At 38.1% G+C, this 26,457-nt stretch overlaps 2 protein-coding genes across 6 annotated transcripts in view; both read left to right on the forward strand.

Moving 5' to 3' along the window:
• Window positions 1–3,478, forward strand: part of mib2 (MIB E3 ubiquitin protein ligase 2) — a 47,480-nt gene extending 44,002 nt beyond the window's left edge. For all 5 annotated transcript variants that reach the window (XM_086067812.1, XM_086067813.1, XM_086067811.1 and 2 more), the window contains one exon: window positions 1,366–3,478. In XM_086067812.1, the coding sequence (XP_085923938.1) occupies window positions 1,366–1,607 (242 nt within the window). In that variant the 3' untranslated portion in view covers window positions 1,608–3,478. The remainder of the gene's footprint in view (window positions 1–1,365) is intronic.
• Window positions 3,479–13,073: 9,595 nt separating this feature from the next.
• LOC147178713 (uncharacterized) overlaps window positions 13,074–26,457 on the forward strand; it is a 42,900-nt gene continuing 29,516 nt past the window's right edge. The window contains exon 1 of the mRNA XM_086066947.1: window positions 13,074–13,218. Coding sequence (XP_085923073.1) covers window positions 13,114–13,218 — 105 coding nt within the window. The 5' untranslated portion in view covers window positions 13,074–13,113. The remainder of the gene's footprint in view (window positions 13,219–26,457) is intronic.

Genomic DNA, 26,457 nt, shown 5'->3' on the forward strand with positions numbered 1-26,457 from the left:
CGAATGATATCACATGCTACCCCACCCTCTTGAAAGCACATAACTATGGAGGACCAAAAGTGCCAAAATTATGAATAAATGAATAAATAAATATATAAAAATATAATTCAAAAATTAAATACAAAAAACTAAATATTAATGGAAATAAAAACTATCTATATATATATATATGTATGTATATGTATATATATATATATATGTATGTATATGTATATATATATATATATGTATGTATATGTATATATATATATATATGTATGTATATGTATATATATATATATATGTATATATATGTATGTATATGTATATATATATATATATGTATATATATGTATGTATATGTATATATATATATATATGTATGTATATGTATATATATGTATATATATATTGTATGTATATGTATATATATGTATATATATATGTATGTATATATATGTATATATATGTATGTATATATATATATATATGTATGTATATATATATATATATGTATATATATATATATATATGTATATGTATATATATGTATATATATATATATATATATATGTATATATATGTATATATGTATGTATATATATGTATATATATATATATATATGTATGTATATATATGTATGTATATATATATGTGTATATATATATGTATATATATATGTGTATATATATGTATATATATATATGTGTATATATGTATATATATGTATATATATGTGTATATATGTATATATATGTATATATATATGTGTATATATGTGTATATATATGTATATATATATGTGTGTATATATGTGTATATATATGTATATATATATGTGTGTATATATGTATATATATATGTATATCTATATATGTGTACCCACATACATAAATTAAAGTAATAAAAAAAAAGAGATTCCAAAAATAAATATATAAATAGAATTAAATATCAATCAACCCAAGAGGCGCTTAGGACCGACTCCTCATTTGAATAACATTTCAACCTGACCTCTGCATCATGAAATAAATAAATGTGAGAACAGACCGTTTTTATTTATTGATCGATATTTAATTCTGTTTATATACTTATTTTTGTATTTATTTTTATATTTTTTTAATCTCGTTTTTTTTATTTTTGCATTTATTTTTTACTTTTATTTATTTATTAAGAAATATACATATATATATATTGTTTTTATTTCCATTTATATTTATTTTTTGTATTAGATGTTTTAATTATATTTGTTAATATCCGTTTTTTATGTTTACATTTATTTATTTATTTAGAATTTTTGGTCCTCCATACATACTAGTAACACGCAGACATTCCAAATACGACAGTATGCTTGTCACCTCTTAACTGTATTGTTACTGCGTCTTCAGACCAAACCGAGGTGGACTGCAGCCCCGGTACGGAGAACTCTGAGCAGCACAACCTGCTGGAGCAGCTGCAGTCTCGCTACCGGCAAATGGAGGAGCGCATCACTTGCCCCATCTGCATCGACAACCAAATCAAACTGGTCTTCCAGTGCGGACACGCCTCGTGCATCGACTGCAGCGCCGTGCTCAAAGCCTGCCCCATCTGCCGGCAGACCATCCGCGAACGCATCCAGTTGTTCGTCTGAGCCGCGGAGCGAGGAGAAGGTGCGGAGGGGGGGTGCTCATTCATCATCCGTCAACTTGCTACAAAGGCACGTGGACTTATTATTTGGCACTGTGGAAAGGACCCACCTTAGCCCCCTGACCATTTGTCTGAACGTTGCTGCTTTAATGTGGATGTCTGTTACCCATCATCCTCTCTGGCTGGCTGGGCCTCTGTCCTCTTTAAGCGGCTGCACAGAGTGAGTCCGCCCCCTACAGCCTGTCCTGTGAATTACGTTTGCTCTCATTTGGATCTGGGAATAGTAATCAGTATTAGTCTCTGCAGTGGGCGCGCTATATAGTCCCCAACCACTCACCTGTATGCAAGGGGAGAAAATACACATTATACAATATATGCATGAGTATATGCATATTGTAACACTAATGAGTGATTTGTTGTTATTGTGGTTTTTATTTCTTTGTAAAGTACAGATTTTTATTTATGTGTGAAAGGTGGTATTACTTTGTAATGTCTTTGCTTTGTTTTTGTTTTAGTTGGTGTTTGCTTGGAGGGGCAAAAAAAAAGAAAAAAAAAAGTGTTTTTGATTCTACTGAAATACACCCCAAGCCTACGTCCTCTTACTCAGGGTATCAAATCTTTCAAAAAGCACTTGTGATATCCATAAAAGGTTCAAAGTCGCCGCTTCATATTATGTTGTTGTCGGGAGCTGCCTCACGATTGGCATGAGTGAAATGAATGTTGCTGCAACAAAATGATAGGACGTGTTCCTCTTCAAAAGAGCGCGAGAAAAAAAAAAAAAGACGCTCCCGACAAGCAGCCGTCCACACTGTCTGTGTATTTACCGCCCGACAGGGAGCATACACTGTGTTTACTGTGTGTATCGCCACCAAGCAGGCGGGTGTTTGTGTTTGACTCGCCCGATGCGTGTGTTTGTGCGTGCGTGAAGACTGAGGTTGTTACATGGTTTACCTTCCTGCTGGAGTCATTTCACAAGAAAAGCCCATTTTCTCCTTTGGCGCTCTGGATTGTACTCTCCAGCTTCTTTCTGCTGTCTTGGTGTTTTTCTTGAAGGGCTTCTGTCTATGTGGGGGGAAAAAAAAGTTATTTAATTTTCATTTTCTGTAATTAACTTCCAGGAACAAGGAAGGTTTTAATTAGTTTATTATAATTATTATTATTATTTGATGTTTGGCTTTATTAAATCCCCCATTTTGGGAGAGCCAATGTTTAAATTTGTACATTTTGAATGTCGAGGTAGGGATGACTCCGTCTCGCTCTACCTTTTTTTACATGTAAGGAAGAAGAAACGAGAGCGAGAGAGAACGCCGCCGGCAAGAGGTGTGTCAAGCATAAGGTTTACTTTGAAAAGCATCGGTGCCAAATCGCATGACGACATGCATGGGCATTGCACACAAATTGAGTTTTTAAAGCTGTGGCAAAAAGTCAAATCTTCCACTCATGTTATTTTGAAGTCCAAAATCGAGAGCGTTGCGAGCACGCTCAGTTACAGGAGTACACAAGAAGCTTACAGTGTGGAGTGATTTCCAAGAGCATATTCAAGTCATCAAATGAGGAAGCTTTCATTTTTCTTTTCTGGTTGCTTGTTGAAGGGTTTGCAAATAAATGCAATATTGTTGAGAAGGAAAAGAAATGGTGATTTTTGTTTTGATTCTTTTTTTCTACCTCCCTTCCCAAAGGAGGTAGCTGTAATAAGCGGTAATCAGTAGATATATAAAGGAATAATATTAAAGCAGCAAATGTTACTTTTGGTGTTTGTACAGTTCAGCTCTCAGAGTTCTGATGTTGGCCTTACTGTCTCTTCCTCTGTTCATGTTTTCTCAGTTTCTGTACAAAAATATTTTGCAATAAATATGGAACACTTTTATAAGGACATCCTGCCTCAAGATTAATTAATTTTATGTAAATATATAGATATGTTGGATATAATGTTCAAATATATTAAATGATTTCTAATGCCTGTTCCACTCGACGGAATGCTTTATCTGCCTACATTCATTGCTCATTCAGAATTTTGATCCAAGCGAATACGTGAGGATGTTTGATACGCAATGAGTCACATTCACGTGTTTACCTTGCAAGTTGACTGCTTTTGAATGCGGCGCTAACGCCCAAGGTAAATGTCTCCATCTGAGACAATATAGTACATCTTATCTTCATATTCTGCTTTTGTGTAGAATAATGGGGTGAGTGGGGGAGGTTGGATTTAGGGTTAGCGCTCCTCCCTTTAGGGAATAAAGATAGTGGAATGTATTGGTTACGTCTTCAACCACACCTGTGTTTTTACTAGTGACTACATTGTTCTCCTTTTGGAGGAGATGTGCAATATCGCAAAATGTTAGGTGCATTCATCTTTCGTGGGAAATTAGAGAAACCTAAAATGCACAATAAACTTTACAGGTCAGTTCAATTTATTTCTCTAAACCAACGCACGAGTCTTAATTTTTTTTATTGAGCTGGTGTTGCCATGAACCAACCAAAATGCCTTCCGTCATTTAAAATGGACATTTAAACAGATCTCTTCGTCATACTGCAAACATTTCGATATCGTGAAATCAAAACGACACCTTTTGATCGACAATATGTTCTTAGACGTACTGATTATTTCTACTGACGGAGGCAGAGCCTACAGTGTGGGAAACGAGAGCATCAAAGAAAATAAAAGATCATTTTTTGTGCTTCTTACTTTACCAACAGCAGCACAAAGCAATGAAGTGCTGTAGCTAAGCTAAGCAAACCAAACAAACAAACAAAAAAGAGAATGACAAGTTGTGCATTTAAATTAACCACATGATTTTGCCCCAAAGTCTGCTATCTTAATGGTAACACACAAAGTAATACATCATGTCATGTTGACACATGTAAACAGAGTGGGTACACCAGAAGGAGCGGCGCAATATCCATTGGGTTGAAGCAAAAAATGTGGCAAAAAATGTTTCAATTCTTTATGTTCTACTTAATTGCGCCCTTACTTATTATTTTTTTTAAAACACATTACACAAAGGTTTAGGGGGAGAGGCTGGAATGGATGAATGGTATTTCCATTTATTCCAATGGGGAAGGAGGATTTGAGGCCCGAGTTATGTCATTAAATGAATGAAACTTCTATCTCAAGGCACAATCGCCCCATGTAGACAACTACAAAAATTATTATAACATTATTGTTTGAAGCTAATGCTGCTAACGCACATCTGCACAACCACTACAGCTCTCCTTACCTATTAGGTTATTATGGAATATGGCTTGAACCCATTAATGTGTAATGGCATTGAAGTGCAAAGCTTGAGTCACAACTATTTGTATACAAACATTTTTGAAAGTTTCCTAGGCCCATGTCCGTGTGTATTATTTATTTATTGAGCTTATGCAATACAATGAATGAATAAGTAAAGTGATGATGATCATTGGTATAGATGCTGGCTGTAATAACTTAGTTACTCCAGGCTGTTGTCGTCAGTGCAACGTCTCCACTTTGCCGCCTGTCAGCCACTTCTTAGGCATAATTGTCTTAAGGCTCAGACGGCTTTGACATATGACTCACCATTTTAAGCAGTGACGTCTGCATGCTTAAACCAATGAAAAGGCTTCCACCGTGCTTTATTTCAAAAATAGGCTTGATCCAGCCATCCATCCATCCGTTTATTTATTTTCTGAACCGCTTATTCCTCAATTCACACAAACGTCTGCAGTTATTCGTCAATTAAAAAACAAAATAAAAATAAAACAAGTCTGGAGTCAGAAGTCTCTTTTACTGTGTTGAAATCCAAGATGGAGCATCTCATTAAATTAGAGTATAGTAGAAAGGTTCTTTAATTTCACAGTGGAAGTGGAAGAAGGTACTGTACACATATTATTTACATGAATGTTTAGCAAATGGACGAGTACACCTGTCCTCTTTTAGAATTTCAGATCAGAAATGGCTCAAAATGATGCAAATGTATCAGGGTGCCAATAAATGCTCGCTTCTTTTTTAATAGGAAAGAGCGTTATCTGGTGGTGATAAAATCCACGATTGAATAAATAAAATTCGTTTCTTATGCAAATATAAAACGACAACATTTGAACCAAGTAGAGTAAGTCATTATTCATATATACAACGCACCTCGGTCTTACTGCTTGAAATGGGGGAGTTTATATCAACCTTTGTTTTTCAAGCGGTCGACGTGTGTTCGTGTGTGTGCCTTTGTGTGTCTGTGTCTGACCTACAGGGGGCGCTACTGCCTTGTCACCCGCTAGGAGGCTATTTGCCTTCCAACTGTCACTCCTAAACCCTGTTTAATGTTTGCCGTTAACATGGTAAGAGTTAAACCTCAACCGTGTGTTATTATACGATCCATATTATGACGTAGTATGTGTTACAATAACTCATTGTGTTAACAATAACTCATTGTGTTAACAATAACTCATTGTGTTACAATAACTCATAACAAAAGTAACACAGTTACAACACTGCCTTTAGCTAACATTAGCCAAATTTGTAATGCCCTTGCAAGAGAGCAGACCTACCTTTTATTCATTTAACTGCTATTGGATGGGATACCATCATTTTAATTCGGGTAAAAAAAAAAATTGTGACTGGAAAAGCAGTATGTGAGGATACAAAATCAAGAGAAATCATATATTTAGGTTAAGTACAATTAACAGCTTCCATTAGGTGAATTATCAAATACTCTGTAACGTCAATTCAGATTTTTGTTTCTAAATAGTAATACATTTGACATGCTTTAAGATAATTGCTGCAAACATAAGCTGTGAACTATGTAGAACTCGACTGTGGAGAACATAACTGCTTTACGTCCTAACCCCACCACAAGTCCTCTACAAAAGTATTGGAACGGCAAGGTCAATTTCTTTTTTTCTCTTTTTTTTATACTGAGGATATACTTTGAGATCAAAAGATGAATATGAGACCAAATTTCAGAATTCAAGCTTTTATTTCATGGCTTTTACCGTACATACACATGTGTTAAACAACTCAGGAAAGAGCACCTTTTGCTTGAGCCTACCTGCCCCCCAAGTGAGCAAAAGTATTGGAACATTGTGACTGATGGGTGCTTCTAGTTGCTCAGGTGTTGCCTTTTAGATTGACGACTTAAACATTAGATAGTGCTTGTTTTTTTGGGGGGCTTTTTACATTTTAGTTAATTAAAACTGATATATAAAACAAAAGAGAACTAAATATCGAATACTTAAACACCAACATCTTCAACCAAAGCATGTAATAATAAAAGCTCGGTTAATGCTAACATAATACAAAACGGCCAAAATGGCCTCAGGAAATTAACATAGATGTTACGGTAACGATTAACCTTTAATCCACTGCTACTTTTAACACACGCGGTGCAGCAACGGGGATGAGGTCCTGCCCCAAGTGGAGGAGTTCAAGTATTTTGGGGTCTTGTTCACGAGTGAGGGTAGGTTAGAGCGGGAGATCGACAGACGGATCGGTGCAGCGTCTGCAGTGATGCGGACGCTGTATCGGTCCGTTGTGGTGAAGAAGGAGCTGAGCCGAAAGGCAAAGCTCTCGATTTACCGGTCGATCTACGTTCCTGTCCTCACCTATGGTCACGAGCTGTGGGTCGTGACCGAAAGAACGAGATCCCGGATACAAGCGGCCGAAATGAGTTTCCTCCGCAGGGTAGCCGGGCTCTCCCTTAGAGATAAGGTGAGAAGCTCGGTCATTCGGGAGGGACTCAGCGTCGAGCCGCTACTCCTCCACGTTGAGAGGAACCAGTTGAGGTGGCTGGGGCATCTGGTTCGGATGCCTCCTGGGCGCCTCCCTGGGGAGGTGTTCCGGGCATGTCCTACCGGTGGGAGGCCCCGGGGACGACCCAGGACACGCTGGAGAGACTACGTCTCACGGCTGGCCTGGGAACGCCTTGGGATCCCATCGGAGGAGCTGGCTGAAGTGGCTAGGGAGAGGGAAGTCTGGGCTTCCCTGCTAAAGCTGCTGCCCCCGCGACCTGACCCCGGATAAGCGGAATTGAAGACGGAACGGAACGGAACGGTGCAGCAACACATTGAAACAGATTATACAACTATATCCAGAGGTTTACACTCTTGACTATAACACTTAGTGAGATTAGTTGAGGTCCTTCTCTGCCTCTTCTTCTTCTTCTACTACTACGCTGCATGTATTCCAGCAGACTGGCTGGCATGTTGCAGCACAACGTTGAATGGGTGCAACTCTTGATTGACCTGTATAGTGTAAAAAAATAAAAATAAAATCATAAATAAAGATCACTTAAAAATCAAAGCTATAGCTGGGGTTCACTGTATAATAAACCATGATGTTATCTTCGTGTCAATTCGGCACTCATAGATGTCAGTGATGTGGCTGCTGCCACTTTTGTGATGTCATTCTTACGCAGCAAAAACATCAAGACTGACAAATGATGTTGCGTAATGATGTCATTGTAAACTAAACGAATTTCATTGCGCAATTGTTATATCAAGAAAAGCATATTTTTCCCTCTTTGTTTGATTTGAGGTTGTTATATCAAGAAAAGCATATTTTTCCCTCTTTGTTTGATTTGAGGTGCAGTACCTCATCAGGTTTACTGACCAGCAAATCATGATGACGAGGCTTTGTGTATACTATCACTAAACACTGTTTTTCCATCAACAAGTTGTGCCGCTTTGCCTGCCTAGCCTTGCGCATCGCAAAATCCTCGCCTGGTTTGACACCTGCTGAAAATCTGCTCGTGGTCTTTGCAACAAGAGGCTTCATGATGAGGCAAGTACAAGTGTGTTGCCATAAATATCCATTCATGCATGAACTGCAAACTGACCTCCACTTGGAGATGATGTAAGGTTGGCCAGGGCGGTCACAGATTAGCTGCTCTCCGATTTTTTCAATGTGACACACTTTTTGAATGGGTGCACCCCAGCCAGTGTGTCATGTACATGACATCAAAGATAAAATGGCTTTACTATCCTTTTTTTTTTTCATGATAAATAATGCACAGTAAAAGCTTTGCTCTTATAGCTTTGTACTAATGTCGCAATAAAGCCATGTTTGCAATACGGCTCACGTATAGTGACAAGGCTCCTTGAATCAAAACGTGCCCTCTATTCATGTTGTTTTCCCTCCCCTGTAGGCATCATCCTCCCAGGCAGCTGGTTGCCATGACGGGATTCCCACTGATGCAATATCAGCCAACCTTGGCTCAACTCTCAGGGTATGTCACCACGCTCTCATTTTGTTGTTGCTCCCGAGGAAGCCCGTCTGTGGGCTTATCGCTGTGCAAAATGCTTTGATTTGGACGTAGCTGGCTCGCAACTGCTCCTTTGGGAGCGATGGAAGGTGTTGTTTTGACTCCCTGAAGGCGAACCCCGCCCTGCTTAACTGTTCAACCTGGCTGCCGTTACCAACCGCAAATTGCACCCAGCCCGTCTCCGTCCTGCCCTCATTGTAGGCAACCTGCTGTTGTGTCTCAGGATTTGTTAAGAAAGTGGTTATTAGGTTTCCCCGTAAGAGAATACAAGAGCTCACTTGAGCAGATGGGCAAACTTGAGCGGGGCGCTTCTTAATTAGATCTTGATGACAGTTGTTGACGGGGTTTTTATCAAAAGGCCTGTTGTACATGTTCTGTGATGAAGATGTTTTCTTCTTCTTTGATTCCATCAGAAGACACACTGTACACACCAGGGGCAGCTTGGTGACCGGGCAGCTGCTAATGCATGCCACCGTTTTTTGCATAGGGAAATCTTAGCATAGTCTTTGGTCAGTCCTCGCCAGACAATCACACATGCTCTTTTTTCCCCCTCATAGAACAACACGGCTTTCATTACTTTCTCGTCATATCAGACGGGGGTTACACAAGACCCGAGACCCCCCCTCCCTTCCCTTATAGAGCCACTTTGCCTCTTATGCAAATAGCAACTGGCAATGTGAAGCAGGGATGACTCAGTTCAGATAGGACCAAGAGCTCTACCGCGGGCAAAAGGTGAAAGTTTATCTGTCAGATTAATAATACAATAAACATAGAATGTGACAACTGCACATTGTACATTTCTTCCTTAAATTAAATATACACAACATTCTTGAGCATAAGATGCAGAATTGAAATACATTGTAAGATTTAGGGGAGACCGGGGCTAGTAAGTTGTCACATTGCAATGTTCTTCTCCACCAGAAGGCGCAACAAAAAAGTGGAATACTAGTTTTCTTTGTATAAATGGTCAGGGGTTGTGTACTGTCTGAGAAGAGAACAGCTGAGATGAGTGCCAGTTATTTGTTTTGCACAACCCAAAGTAAAATCTTTCAATTTCATATATTTTTAAACAGGTGTCGTACACAGACAAATCCTAGCAGCAAATCATGTGGACTCGTTAGAGAGGAGATTCAGGCATCTTGTCATGCCTCAGTCACTGCTCTGTTTTAAGCTAACTTTAAACTAGAGCAAGAATTAGCCAACATGGTAGTTTGGGTCAACTTGTCTCAGTCATTTTGGTGTTTGTTGTCACATATGCAAAGAATGGGCCAATGAAAGTTCGGTTTACGTATGCCAGAATTGTTCTTCAGATGATGAGTTTTAAGAGTGAGGAAATTAGTTTGCCAGGTTTTGTTTCATTGTTGAAAATTTGATTTTCCACTTGTTGGAACTACAGTATGCCCACATGTCAGGACTGGTTTAAGTTTCATGATGAACCATCAATCCATAAACTGAAATGTTTAATTTCTTTAAAATTAAATTTAATCTCAAATTTCAAGTTTAAGGGTAGCAAAACAGACAGTTGAGGCTGTGAGCTATAACCTACATGGCAGCAGCTCCCAAGGACATTCATTTTAAATTTCATAAAATTTTATCTTAAAGTTTGGTCAATGACTATGGTAAATTTTCAAGATCAATGACAAACAATTTGTCTGGCTGTAAAACAAAAACAAAACAGGAGAACAAGGATAATTTTGTCCTTGTTTTATTAGTTGCAAAATCCAGTGTGACATCTTACCCCATATTTTGTGACAACTTACCCAATGGCTGGGCAACATGTCACATGTTCACTCCCTCTATTTGATGGCTTATAACTCTGCACTGACACGAAGTATGAAAATGACATGAATACAAAAAATATACATAAGACTTTGGTCTTTCATCTGGTATACATTTCGTTTATATATGATGCATTGATTCCAAGAAATAGATACAAGTATAAAAAGTGATACAATTAGCCCCGGTCTCCCCTCCACATCTAAAAGATAAGATATTATAATAATGTCATTACGCAATTAAAGTTAATAATCTGTTCTATGTGTCCCCACTAAATATGGTATTAGCATTAATGTTGCATTTGTGAAATATGAATTAAGCATAAAAATCCTTGAGGCTCTTTGATGTAATTTTCAGTCGCCAGCATTCACAAGTACAAGGCAAAATGGCCGCCCCCTGAGATTCATGATTCATGATTATTCTGATTGACTCGTATTCCACAAACACAATTTTAATCAGAATACTGTGTTTACACTTGTAGGGCTGCATAGAACATACTTACTTACATACTTTAAGTAAGGGATTACCTATTACTTTACCTCCCACAAGCATAATCTTTTTGAGTTTTTCATTAAACCAATAAAAAAAAAAACTGACTATCGCACAGGCTATATGGAAATGGAGACATTGGATAACAATCTTGCTGTCCATAAATCATGTGACGTGGGCCTTCTTAACCAATGGCAGAGCAGTGCAGTAACTTCAAAGAGTGCCCATACTTTCCTTTATACGGCTTTGTTCTTAACCCGTGCGCTTGCACAAGAATAACTTGACGTGAGCTATTGCAAGATGATCTACTTCCATGCAGACCTCTGCTATACTGCAACACCTCCACTCCAAACACACATGCATGTGCATTGGGGCAGCCTCTGTCAGCTTTCGCCACCTCCTCACACAAACCTCGAAATGGAGCAGAGGCCTCGTGCATTGGACAGCTGTCTTCGTTGAAGACAAAAAGCCTTAAAAGTGCTGACCTCCTCCTTTCATGTTGTTCACCCGATACGTGGCATTCAGCGCTGTGGCCCGAGGCTGCTGCTGCTGGTAGCTTACCGTGCTGCCTTCAACCTCGAGATGTTGATGAACGTTTGTATAACTTTGGGGTTAATCGCCGCGACACTGGCATTATTCTCCCATTATTATTGCTTATTTATTTTGTCTCTAAAAAGGTGACTAACCTATTCGCATGGGAAGACGACTTTTTAACTAGAATTGGAAGTGACTGTGATGCAGAAAAGAGGGACACAAAATGGCGACGTCGACCATAATTCAATGATAACTGTATGTCTCTCTTCGGTGAGTTCAATTTCTATTGTCTCCTGTGGGGGAAAATGGATTTAAAATCCAATCAAATTGAACTGGACTGCTAAAGTCAGGTTTATCATCTTTGTAAATGAAGAATTCATTCAGTGCAGTACTTGGATTGGGTCTTAACTCATTCACTGCCATTGACGGCTATTGACGTTAAAAATTCATTTGAACTATTTTTATTAGTTTAAATTTGTTTCCACTTTTGTTAACAAGAGTATGAAAACCTAGAATTTTTTATTGTACATTTAGAACAGATATAAAATGTATGATTAATTGTGAGTTAACTATTGAAGTCATGCGATTAATTACAATTAAAAAAATTAATCGCCTGACGTGATTTAAAAAAAAGAAGAAAAGATTATTAAAAATTAGGAGCGTCATCATTTTTTAAAATTGTTATTAATTGCATGACGTCACAAGTTAACTCAAGTTAAATGTACCAAAAAAATCTAGGTTTTCATAGTCTTGTTAACAAAAGTGGAGAAAAATGTTAAACTAATCGAAATAGTTTGAATGAATATTTAACGTCTATAACCGTCAATGGCAGTGAACGAGTTAATAGATTGCGCAAGTGTTCCTAATGGAGCGACTAGTGAGTGTGTATCTGGTTTAGATCTCGATGACATTCCAACCACAGAAAATAAGTGCGTATTTGGTCTAAAGTGTTGAGATATTTGTTCAGTTCAGCTTCACTGGGGCGCTTACAATGGCCCTAAAATGAAAAGGCTTGATTTTTGGCTCAGGCTACAAAGTTGCACTTAAAGACATCTACTCCTCACGAAGCCTCCCGTGCACCTAATGCTCTCTGTTGAAGTCCATACTGTAGATGAAAGCTATAAATAGTCAAATCGGAAGAAGAATGGGGAGTGTCGGTGTTGCGATAACCCAGGCGGAGTGTCCGACTGCCTCCCATTCACTGAGGGTAATTAGAAAGATGCAAGGCCGGCTCTCATCTTTGGCTTCACGTGTGTGTGCTTAACCCGTGTGTGAGGAGGCTGAGGCCCAGCGCTGTACCAGGCAAAGGTTTCCACCAAACTCTTCTTGCATAACTCAGCGAGTGATAACACCGGCGGTGCATTCCTCTCAACACACATCACAGCTGCCAACATCTTTGCTGTGTTGTCCTTTTTTTCCGCCCCTCACAGTTTAAATTTTAATACAGTGTATCTCAGAGCTCACTGCATGTGCTTCAGGCACTAAGTTTGCTAAATGGATTTAAAGAGGAGAAAGGAAATACAATGTTTGAAGCAATGCCTTCAATTGTCTGGAAAGGAGATTTGGATGATTTTCAAAGGCGGGGAGGTTCAGCACGAGGTAGGTCAGCTGGGGTTAAAGTTGAGCTATCCTCCACTGAATAGGAAGTCATGGTGTAAAAAGGATGTCATTAGCTTGATGGGCTTGAATGTTAAGGTACGAGTTGCATCTGGAGCCGCACTGTGCATGAGTGGTTAGCAGATATCTGCCTCACGGTTATGAGGTGTGGGGTTCGAATCCTTGCTTTGGCCTTGTCTACTTGCCTGGGTTCTCTCTCTGGTTACTGGAATACTGTTACGGTGATATTGACTCATTCACTGCCATAAATTCATCAAAAAAAAGATAATTAAAAATTAGGGGCAAGAGGCGATTACATGTTTTTAATTGTAATTAATCACATGACTTCACTAGTTAACTCACGATTAATCACAAATTCTATATGTTCTAAATGTACAATAAAACAATTCTAGCTTTTCATACTCTTGTTAACAAAAGTAATAAAAAAATGTTAAACTAATACAAATAGTTCAAATGAATTTTTGACGTTTATGGCCGTCAATGGCAGTGAATGAATTAAAAAAATGAAAGAAAGAAAATATTATTAAAAATTCGGGGCGTCAGGCGAGTAAAGTTTTTAATCGTAATTAATCGCATGACTTCACTAGTTAACTCACGATTAATCACACATTCTATATGTTCAAAATGTACAATAAAACAATTCTAGCTTTTCATACTCTTGTTAACAAAAGTAATAAAAAAATGTTAAACTAATAGAAATAGTTCAAATGAATTTTTTACATTTATGGCCGTCAACGGCAGTGAATGAATTAAAAAAATGAAAGAAAGAAAATATTATTAAAAATTCGGGGCGTCAGGCGAGTAAAGTTTTTAATCGTAATTAATCGCATGACTTCACTAGTTAACTCACGATTAATCACAAATTCTATATGTTCTAAATGTACAATAAAACAATTCTAGCTTTTCATACTCTTGTTAACAAAAGTAATAAAAAAATGTTTAACTAATAGAAATAGTTCAAATGAATTTTTTACATTTATGGCCGTCAACGGCAGTGAATGAATTTAAAAAATGAAAGAAAGAAAATATTATTAAAAATTCGGGGCGTCAGGCAAGTAAAGTTTTTAATCGTAATTAATCGCATGACTTCACTAGTTAACTCACGATTAATCACAAATTCTATATGTTCTAAATGTACAATAAAACAATTCTAGCTTTTCATACTCTTGTTAACAAAAGTAATAAAAAAATGTTAAACTAATAGAAATAGTTCAAATGAATTTTTGACGTTTATAGCCGTCAACGGCAGTGAATGAATTAAAAAAAAAAGAAAGAAAATATTATTAAAAATTTGGGGCGTCAGGCGAGTAAAGTTTTTAATCGTAATTAATCGCATGACTTCACTAGTTAACTCGCGATTAATCACAAATTCTATATGTTCTAAATGTACAATAAAACAATTCTAGCTTTTCATACTCTTGTTAACAAAAGTAATAAAAAATGTTTAACTAATAGAAATAGTTCAAATGAATTTTTTACATTTATGGCCGTCAACAGCAGTGAATGAATTTAAAAAATGAAAGAAAGAAAATATTATTAAAAATTCGGGGCGTCAGGCAAGTAAAGTTTTTAATCGTAATTAATCGCATGACTTCACTAGTTAACTCACGATTAATCACAAATTCTATATGTTCTAAATGTACAATAAAACAATTCTAGCTTTTCATACTCTTGTTAACAAAAGTAATAAAAAAATGTTAAACTAATAGAAATAGTTCAAATGAATTTTTTACATTTATGGCCGTCAACGGCAGTGAATGAATTAAAAAAATGAAAGAAAGAAAATATTATTAAAAATTCGGGGTGTCAGGCGAGTAAAGTTTTTAATCGTAATTAATCGCATGACTTCACTAGTTAACTCACGATTAATCACAAATTCTATATGTTCTAAATGTACAATAAAACAATTCTAGCTTTTCATACTCTTGTTAACAAAAGTAATAAAAAAATGTTTAACTAATAGAAATAGTTCAAATGAATTTTTTACATTTATGGCCGTCAACGGCAGTGAATGAATTTAAAAAATGAAAGAAAGAAAATATTATTAAAAATTCGGGGCGTCAGGCAAGTAAAGTTTTTAATCGTAATTAATCGCATGACTTCACTAGTTAACTCACGATTAATCACAAATTCTATATGTTCTAAATGTACAATAAAACAATTCTAGCTTTTCATACTCTTGTTAACAAAAGTAATAAAAAAATGTTAAACTAATAGAAATAGTTCAAATGAATTTTTGACGTTTATAGCCGTCAACGGCAGTGAATGAATTAAAAAAAAAAGAAAGAAAATATTATTAAAAATTTGGGGCGTCAGGCGAGTAAAGTTTTTAATCGTAATTAATCGCATGACTTCACTAGTTAACTCGCGATTAATCACAAATTCTATGTACAAAACTAAATGTACAATAAAAAAAAAATCTAGATTTTCATTAAAAGTGGAAAAAAAACTAATCTACTACTAGTACTAATACAAATAGTCAAAATGAATTTTTGACGTTTATAGCCGTCAATGGCAGTTAATGAGTTAAAAACAATATATACAGTACAGGCCAAAGGTTTGGACACAACTTCTCATGCAATGCATTTTCGTTATTTTCACGACTATTTACAATGTAGATTCTCACTGAAGCAAATTGACTTAATGCCTTAAAAAATTTGGTTGAATTTAATTAGGTCTAATACTGAGTCGACTGCCTTTTTTAAATATATATATATATATATATATATATATATATATATATAAGGATATTCTCTAGCTCACTTAGAATTCGAGTGCGGATAGAAAATGGACGCATGTATGGATAAGCTGCATCTGGCTTGGCTCGAAAAGGACCTCATGTGAGCCAGAACTTGCGCTGTTTTAACTGCACCTTGCTGCATGGCTAACTTCCAGGATGTTGGTTCAGAGCCTATTTCACTGCAACTCTCTTCCTCAATGATCAAAGATTAGGCTCAGTAAACACTCCGCTATTTGCAATGCCCTGGCCATAAACCATCAGCATCGGACCGGGCTGGTGTGTACACACTCCCCTGATGCCAAGTGTGACACGACCTACCCGCTCCTTCAACACTTCCTTTTGCACGAGCCCAGCAAAAGGCGGTATCCATGGCTCCTCTCTCCCTTAGGGCCCGCGTGGGATAGTGGCACAGCTTGCCGCGTCCTCGCCATTGGCTAGACCGTGCGAGACGGCCGTCTGGAGACCGCGATGTTGACAGAGCTTGGACAAATCCGAAAGGGTGTGTGGGGTCGTAAAAGTGCGGCCAAGCTCGGAGAAGGCCCGTCAACTGCCCGTGTTAATGTGTAGCTCTCTGACAGGAGCACCTTTGTAAAGCGCAGGAGCTCAGACATTGTCTCTGCTATGGACTTTGATTTCTTCCTGATTCATGCCCAAAAAATAAAAAATCGAAACTGCTGATCATTTACTACTGACAAGTATCAATTCAAGGTGGAATCTCTCTGTGTCATCATTACAATGCACTGTACTACAGTCACTGAAAAACGTTGGTCACTGCATGGGTATCAACCAGCTTGGAGTTGGTTAATTATCAATGCGTCTAGCTTTGTTTAAAACTTAATATGGCATGGTGGTCATGGTCTAGGATAAAGGAAATTAGAAGGCATTCGTGTTGAAGAGGCTTAAATCTTTTAAAATGAGCAGAAAAAAACAATTTAATACCTTTTACCTTCCTTTTCATTTTGTGTACAATAACAGTGCTGTCACGACTGATGTTATACTGTACTGTTCTGTTTTGCTGTTTTACTGTATTTTTGTATGCATGGTTGCAATTGACTTTTAATTATGTGGATACCGGTACTTATGCTTAAATGTCACAACTGTATTTAAACTAGAGCTGTCAAACGATTACATTTTTAATCAGATTAATCACATTTTCGAATTTTGATTTATCACGATTAATCGCTTAATAAAAAAGCCTTTTTGTCAACATTTTTCTCACGCCAAATTTAAAGAGCACCAATTATGTGTTAATTATTTTGACATTTAATGTTATGAGAACGTCTTCAACATTTTTGGATCCACTCCACACACTCATCCTTCTCTTTTTCTAATCAGTTAATGACTTGCATAATTTAAAATGGAAAAAAACGTCCCCAATATTTTGAGATGAACAAATATTCTAAATGTGATATGCAAACATTTATTAAATGCTTTACTTTAATGCATGTAATTATCATCTGCTGTCACGCTATCTGCTGTCACGCTAAAGGATAATCTATTATAAAAATGAATAGTGCGATTAATCTGCGTTAATTTATGATTAAGTCGATAATTGTTTTTGTGATTAACTCATTCACTGCCATTGACGGCTATAGACGTCAAAAATTCATTCAAACTATTTCTAGTAATTTAATTTTTTCCACTTTTGTTAACAAGAGTATGAAAACCTAGGGGAAAAAAAATTGTACATTTAGAATAGATATAAAATTTGTGATTAATCGTTAACTATTGAAGTCATGCGATTATTACAATTTTTTATTTTTTTACTGCCTGACGCGATTAATTTTTTAAAATTAAAAATTAGGAGAGTCAGGCGATTAACATTTTTAATCGTAATTAATTGCATGACTTCACTAGTTAACTCATGATTAATCCCACAAATTTTATATCTGTTTTAAATGTACAAAAAAAATCTAGGTTTTCATACTCTTGTTAAAAAAAAGTGGAAAAAAATGTTAAACTAATAGAAATTGTTCAAATGAATTTTTGACATCTATAGCAGTCAATGGCAGTGAATGAGTTAATTAATCAGTTAACGCTTTAACTTTGACAGCACTCATTTAAACTCAACAAGTTTGACAGTTCATTTAGTCATTTGGACAATAAAGAGCATCAGACGACATAATTTGCTCATGAAAATTGGCTTGGGTTACATTTGTTGAATGCACTTTATACCAATTTCTGACAGTGAGCTCCATTTTTTTCAATACATTGCAAAAAGAACGTCATGAGTTGTGGCAAGTGCCCAATTGGATGTTGGATGTGATATTTTTCGGAAAGACACATTTTCTCACGGTTGCTGAATAGGATACATGATACACAAGTTTTTACAGTTGAATACGAGTAATACAATGCTGTCCAGTCAGGATTTGACTTTGGCTTCAATGCAAACAGTCAGCACGTTATAATTGCCATGTGAGTGGGCGTGGAGAATATCCGTTCATACTTCCATGACAGTTTGGAAGGTTTGGATTCATTGTCACATAGCCTACTGTATGTTCAGGAAGGACGCAGGTCTGACTTGCTTGTTTGTCATCCGTGGAGTTACTCTACCGCTGCAAAGTGTGTTGAGTGTGTGTGCAACCTGCAATTTATTTTCAGGATCATTTTCAGTATCTCTCCAGATGGAAATGATGATAGACTTAGAAAAAGTGTTTATGGTGTTGTAAATGCTGCATTTGATGATACAATACTACTAGTTTTGACATATGCTGCACACACAGGAAGGAATGAACAGGTGATGCTCTACATTGATAACTGGTCCCAGTGGGACACATCCTGGCTGTGTGTTCACCTGAACACCCCCCCATTCCCAACCCCAGAGAGCCTTTATCTCACAAACACATCTTGTATCATTAGTGGAACCTGCTGTTACCCTGTAGACAGACCCTGTGATGCGTTGGACGTACTGTACACACACACTACATAGACTTAGCATCAAACAGTGAGGAATGTTTTTACAAAGCAGGCTGTGGTACAATGGAGCAGCGTTTGTAGAACACCTCCTGAAAAGTTGGCATAGCAAACAGTAAACTGCTAATTATTTACACGTAAACTTTCAGGAAAAAAATGAAAGTGTTTGCCTGCGTCCAAATTCACAAGGCTGGGTCCTCTGACGTCACTACTGGCGCGATAGCACGCACGGACTTATGACTGATATACACATGAATGGATTGTCGGTCAATGTGCTACTGACGAGTAGCAGTATTGTGAATTGTGAATCTCTTTCTCACTCTCTCTCTCTCTCTCTCTCTCTCTCTCTCTCTCTCTCTCTCTCTCTCTCTCTCTCTCTCTCTCTCTCTCTTAAATAGAAATGAATAATTTTTTCCTTTTTTTTTAAGATAAACTATTTGTTTAATAAATTAATGATTTGGATAATTAGATTTAGATTTGTTTTTAAAAGAATAATGAAATATATATATATTTAAAAAAAAAAGTCAGAGTCCAATTTTTTAAGTTGTCGGAAAAAGAGAGATGAGTGTAGAAATTAATGTTTTACTCCTTTTTTTTTTAAAGATAAACTATTCGTTTAAAAAATTAATGATATGAATAGTTAGATTTAGATTTTTTAAAGAATAATGAAATATATATATATAAAGTCAGAGTCCAATTTTTTAAGTTGTCAGAAAAAGAGATGAAGAGATGAGAGGGAGATGGAAAACATTTTTTAAATTACCTAGTCCAAAAAGTGACCATAAGATGTCCAAAAAGGAAGAGAAAAAGCAGAAAATTATTGTAAAGTGTCCATGAAATAAAGAAAATAAAACATTCAAAAAGTAACCATAAAATACAGTAAATATATAGTAAAAACAAAAGAATAAAGCCAGAAAATTACCATAAAATGTCTTTGGAATTGTAATTATTTTTTTTTAAGTCAGAATTTTTTTTTAAAGGCAGCAAACGTTTAAAAACTTGTCATGTAAAATGGAGAAATTCATAAAATTACCAAAAATGTCCACAAAATTGTCAAAAATGTCAGAAAATTCATAACAAAAAAGGCAGAAAAAAAATCAAAAATAGTCATAAAAAGCCCAAAAAGGAAGAAGAGAGGCACAAAATGACCACGTGTCCATAAATTTGCCATATATTTGCCAGAAATGCAGCAAAGTCTAAAATTGTATGAAAAAAAAAGTCCGAAAAATTACACCCCAAAAATAATAATAATAATTTAAAAAAAAGAAGACAACGAAAGATAGAAGAAAATGAATGTCAAAAGTATTGGATGCTGCTGTCATATTTTACAGTAGCTGTTGGACACGCTGTATCCTTCATCACAATCTTCAAATGTTCTGTGGCTCCAGAAAGATTTTTTGTTATTTCTTTGGCCTAAAATGGCTCTTTTGACAATAAAGGTTGCTGACCCCTGGCACAGACAAACGTCACATAATCGGACTACTTCACAAATTTACGCCCGAGTCAGTAAATGTACTTGTATTTACACCCGCTGTGGAAGTCATTGTTACTAGTACCTCATGCTAGCGCTTTAGTAAACACATTAAGCCGTGAGCTAATTACAGTCTTTTGAGGAGCCAGGCCGGCAGGTGTGTTTGGGGATGTTACGCAGGGCCCGAGTACTTGACAATGCCTTCAACTGAACACACACAAACCATTTAAAGACTAACAATACTAAATGTGCCCGAGAGGCAGGGTAACTTGTCTTTCTGTTTATATTTGGCCACAATGAGCGATGACCTTTGGACGTCATTTACACACATTTCCCTAACAAACTAGCGCGTCTCGTCTGTGAATGTGTGAAACTCGAGCCGCGCCAACAGCTTTAGAGAGTCGCTGCTTGGGACAGTTTGTGTGCGTGTCTGCACTTGGAGAGGTGCAAGAATACATGCAGTCCCTTTGTCTGGTTTAAGTTGTCAAGCAAATCAATCTCTCCATTTGATTGTATTGTGGGGAAAATCATCAATATTCAAAATGTGTACTCAGTATAACATCACATATGACACAGAAGTATCAAATGTATAATATACCGTAGAATGACAGATTATCTACCCGGTCCTTGCGTCATACTGAGATCTTATTATATTTTGAATGTCGGTAAATAAGGAAATCAAAGTATTAGAATCTCCACTCAGTATGATGTAGTACAGTATCATGCCATTTGATCACCAAAAGTAATTTACGTCAGATTATCAAAGCAATCGTTCACACCGTACGTTGAACCAGGGGTTTGACATGGGCTAAAGGGTTAACTGTTGATCTCATTTAAACACTGTTGCTAACCAAAACAGCAGCGCTTACTGAGGCACATTCAAATGTTCGACTTTCCAACATGTTCTAACATTCCAGTCGGCTGACTTGTGACTCCACAATGTTGTGAACAAATTGTACTATGTAGTTTGGTTTGGCAAAATCTAACATCTGTTGCAGGTGCTGCACCCACTTGATTTCCATTCCCTTGAATGGGGAAAATGAACCCAGGCTCCACTCTACTGTATGGCAAATGATATACTAACCATACAATACATTCTCTTTCTTTTAAGATTGTTTATTTTTTGGGTGATTATTTTTTTTTTTTACATAATTTTTTTTGGAATATGGATAAGAACCCTCTAGGCAGATGATAGCAAAGTGCAGTTTGACCTGAAACCAAGTGAGTCCAACAGGTGTGTTGTGGAATAGGATGCAGCAGTAATTGGTACGCTTCACTCTGCTTTTCCATGGTAACTGCCCCACCAGAGATTATAGCACAAGACTGCATCATTTACACACGCACACACACGTAGCGGCTGAATCCTATGGGGCCAATTAGACAATGCGGGTGGCAGGAGGCAAGTCAGGGCAGGGCCGAGGCTGCGAGACGGCGTGTGCTCACTCCTCTCCCTTGCTGATTCTCTGAAACTGGGAACAGACATGATGCTTGCATCTCAAAGCTCAAAAGTCCGTTTTTTGTTGTTGTTAGTCATAAATTGTCCCAAAAAAAAGTAGTTGAGTAAAATTTTAGGATAAACCTCAAATGTATTTGACTAAAAGCACGGACCAACGGTTCAATGTTTCAGTATGTTTTGCAACTTCCTGTTCTGTAACAAAAAATTGAACAGCAAAATGCATGACAAGGTGTAACCAAACAAAAAAGAATAATTTCTAAGGTTGTCCACTTCCACGTCTTCTGTGACTTTTCCAGTCTCTCTCCATCTCTTTTGCAACCTGGTGATGGAACACTATGACAGTGTAAGCTTTATGCCCACTTCCCTCTGAGAACATCCTGTTGGAATACTGTTGACCAATTCCTAGGTGTCATCTTGGTGTCAGGATGTCAACAGCATGGTGAAGAGGACGGTATAAATATCACTTCTAATTGAACAGGGGAATGTATTGGTCAGTTTGTGTACTGTATCAAACCCCTGTTGTGAATTTTGCCTTTCAGCTCCTTGTTACAGAACAGCAAGTGAAACACGAGTAGTTAAACACTGAAAAGTTGAAGGAACATCAAGAAGATCAGAGGACAACTTAACCTGTAAAGGTTATTGCAAATTTTAAGTTTATTGTGAAATGTCACCTGCAATGCTATAAATCTCTAATTATTGATTAACTTTTCAACAAAGAACATTTGTCTTAAGGTGCTACTGAAATTCCCAAAACTTAACGGGAGACAGTTTAGAAGACAATTTTACAGGAATTCGCCAACATGACGTACCATTGCTTGCAACAGAGATCAAACTAAAGCAGGCAAAATTGTTCAGGACATCCTTAAGCAATGTTCTGGAAGACCTTGGACATCCACCAACCAAACGATCCAAGAGTGATCGGTTGAAAGGCATACATTGAGGTAGGGATCCCAAAACTGCCGTGTACACATTGGAAAAGTCCACTAATATGAAGTTATAGTCACAGTACTTAGATAATGCTTAATTCATTCAATGCCATTGACGGCTATATACGTCAAAATTTTTATTTGAAATATTTCTATTAGTTTAACATTTTTTTCCACTTTTGTTAACAAGAGTATGAAAACCTAGAATTTTTTTTATTGTACATTTAGAGCAGATATAAAATGTGTGATTAATCGTGAGTTAACTATTGAAGTAATGCGATTAATTACAATTAAAAATATTAAACGTAATTAATCGCACTTCACTAGTTAACTCACAATTAATCACAATTTTTATATCTGCTCTAAATGTACAATAATTTTTTTTAGGTTTTCATGCTCTTTTTAACAAAAGTAGAAAAAAATTTAACTAATAGAAATAGTTCAAATGAATTTTTGACGTCTATAGCCGTCAATGGCAGTGAATGAGTTAATGGGAAATTGTCTGTCTTTTGAGTTTGCCATTATTCAGGTTATTAGCACCTGAAACAAAAATATATCAATCATAGTCCAATTTTTTGGGGCACAATGTATAATGACTTTCATACCATTTTCTTTGCACATATGCGACTGGCCTGATAGTCGTGCAGACAGCGAGCTAATTGTCGGGAGACTGTAATGAAGGCCCTTTTAAACGTCACACCTGGGCAAAGTCCTCCAATTTCCTCAAAGACAATGTGAATCTCTGTAATTATCCCCTGAGCAGAAGGGCAGGAGGAAGACAGGTGGATAAAACCCCCATGGACAGATGCAATTTTGGCGGAACAAAAAAGAAAAGAAAAAAAGAAGGTTGTTGCTATGACCTTTCAGAGAGCACTGAAGGTTTCGTTTGATTGTCATGATTATGTAACATATAACACTCAAATATTCATTATCCAAACCAATACTTTTGATTCATGTCCAATTTTGTCTTCCAGAGGTAGTCATGAAAATAGAATGTGACATGACATCCAAGGTGCAGGTTTGTCACAGATGTAAAGCCCTTCCAAATCTAGAAAAGGTCGTTCGTCAGATGGAGAGCTGAGCAGGATTTGCGAACAAATGCATGCAAGAAAATGCCGTCTTTTTGTTTGTGTTGCATTTGCGAGTGATGCTCGTGACCTGCTGACTGACGTCCTTGCAATCCTGCCTTGCGTGACCGGCGGGCCAGATAGCCATCAGTAGCCAAATAAGTTGAGGTCAGTCTCCCATGCGTCACCCCCTTTCCTCATTTGCAATGCAAATGAAATCCCAAACAAAGCAAACCTTTTTGCAAGCGCAGCAATCGACTAAAACGCCCTCTTTATAGAGCCGAGCTCCTCACAGGAATGACTCGGCCGAGGGGAATGAAGTGCTAATTGGTTACTTATAATTGTCTCGAAAACTTGCGTTGGAGTGCTTTGCTCCGGCAGTCGATGTCACATTCACTAAATCGGCCTTTTGTTGACTTGAAGTAAATACAAAAGGTTCTGCATTGTCACATTTGTACAAGAAACGATCCCACAGAATGATGTACGCGGAATATTTCTTTATTGCGTTTGTTCAACAGGCAATCACCTCATTTGCCGGTGGAGTTCTGCTGTGAGCCGTGCCACACCCCTCCTGAAACAGGATATGGTTCTGGTATTGTCCTCATTGTTAAGAGAATAATCCTGACAATTACACCTGGAGACCGAAAGTGGCTGCCTTGCCCAGTATCCAGCCAAACCCTGGTCAGGTTTTGGATTCGGCCTCTGTTTGGCCCCGGGGCCAAGAGCTCCCCCCCTCCTGTTGTTGGCGGGGCGCTCCCCCACCTCTAAATGCTCAAACTGACCTCAAACCTCTGGTGTCCCTTTTTCAAGTTTTCCTCACCTGCACTTTGTTCACTGCTGGGGTTATTGTTGGGACAAAAAAAGGCGTGTGGACACAAAGGGAGGCAGTTGATGAGAGCAAAGGGCAGGTATTTCAGGTTGTTGCCGACTTATATTGCAAAAATGAAGGCAGAGGTTTGAACCTGATGCCACTGTGATACAACCGCATGAAAAATGTGACTTTTGCCAAGTGCTGGACGTTTTGCCAGTGCGCCAATCGGCTTTTGCGTAGAACAGAGGAGATAGTTCCCACAAAGCCTGAGCTGTCATCATAAAAAACACAAGAAGGTACCTGGGGGCTAATGGGGGTTGGGGGATAGGTAAGCGAACCGGTGAGGTGATAGTCAGAGGGCGACTGCGGTGGTGGTGGTGGGGTGTTGGGTGGGGTTCTCTTCTTCGTCGCCATTGGCCGAGACGTTGCATCGGACACACCTGTAAGCGGCGGGGGCCTACGAGATTGGCTGCAAGCTGAAAATTACACCTGCGGGGGCAAAGAGGAGGCGGGGGAGTCGGGCTGCATGTAAACCAAGCCCTTTACAAATTCTGCCTCTGTCTCGTCGAGGAGCTTAACGGTCGAATATCGCCGAAGAGAACTCGGGAAAAGAAAGAAGTTGGGCTTGGGCGCCGGGAAGATAACTGAAGCCATTTTCTTCCGGGGTTTGGCTTTCCGCTGACATCACGCAGGCTGCGTCTACCTGAAAGGAAGGAGGGACATCTTACACCTCCGCACCGCCATGCCAGTGCCCTTCAGCCAGAGCAGGAAAGAAGAGGACTAGCCAACGAGGCGGCAAGAGCCCCGACACAATGACGCCTCTTGTATTGGCTTTCTGGCTCGGTGACCGCACCTGGGAAAGGCTGGGTAAATTCACCAACGTGATCCTTTCTTTGTCTTCATTGTCCGCTCCTTAAGACGTTAGCCGCGCTCACGACTTGTTGCGCGGCGACGCTGCCGTTCAAACTTTTGGGACGTTTTGTTAGTCCGCTAAGATCAGGAGACGAGTTAGCGATCGTGTGACGATAAAGCATTCGGGGTGTGTTTTCGGTGGGAAGCGAAAATAACACGTATCAAATTCCAGTTGCATTTAACCGGAGAGAAAGACTCGGAAACAATAGAAGCCAACGTTCATTCCTAAACTGGATCGACCAGTTGGGGCAGGTAAACTGCCAGACGTGTCAAAGGACGTGAAGACAGTCTCTTAGATCATACGAACGTGCGCACAAGGAGACAAACGGCTGAACGTACGGTATGAAGCGCTTTTACTCGCAAAAGACAATTAGCTTAGCATAAGTAGATGATGCAACTTATTACACAACTTTTCTCTACAACCTGTTGAACTGTGACCCGAGTTTTCAGCTGAGGTCATCTTGTTGCCGTCCTTGTCGGTTTTCGAAGTCTGAGCTGTGGCTGTTTTAAAAGAGGAAGTGGACGTGTGGCGGGCCGTAAAATGTCTGCTCCTCTTTTTTTCTCTTTGTCTCTAAAGTTCATATGCGAGCTTGGGACCAACAGAACAGCTGCGTCATTCTTATTCAAGAGGGAATTTCCACCCCGGAAAGGTTAGACATTGCGGAGTCCTTCCGTGTTCATGGACGATAGATTTATAAACGATGCGTGCCACAAAATGGAGGGAAAATGTCACGCATGGACACTGTACAGCGGAGGCTGCAGACTGAGGTGGAAGATTGTGATTGGTGGATGGTTCATTTCTTTCATACACCTGAAAAAAAGCGTGGGGGGGGGGGGGTTCTAAGGTTTCAAAAGTTAAGATGAATCGTTTCAAGGCTGAATTGTTTGCTTGTGCTTGAGGCTGAAATGGAGTTTTAGGAATTTT

The sequence above is a fragment of the Leptonotus elevatus genome, chromosome 2 (assembly GCF_054856555.1).
Source record: "Leptonotus elevatus isolate MCC_2025b chromosome 2, RoL_Lele_1.0, whole genome shotgun sequence".
NCBI lineage: Eukaryota > Metazoa > Chordata > Actinopteri > Syngnathiformes > Syngnathidae > Leptonotus > Leptonotus elevatus.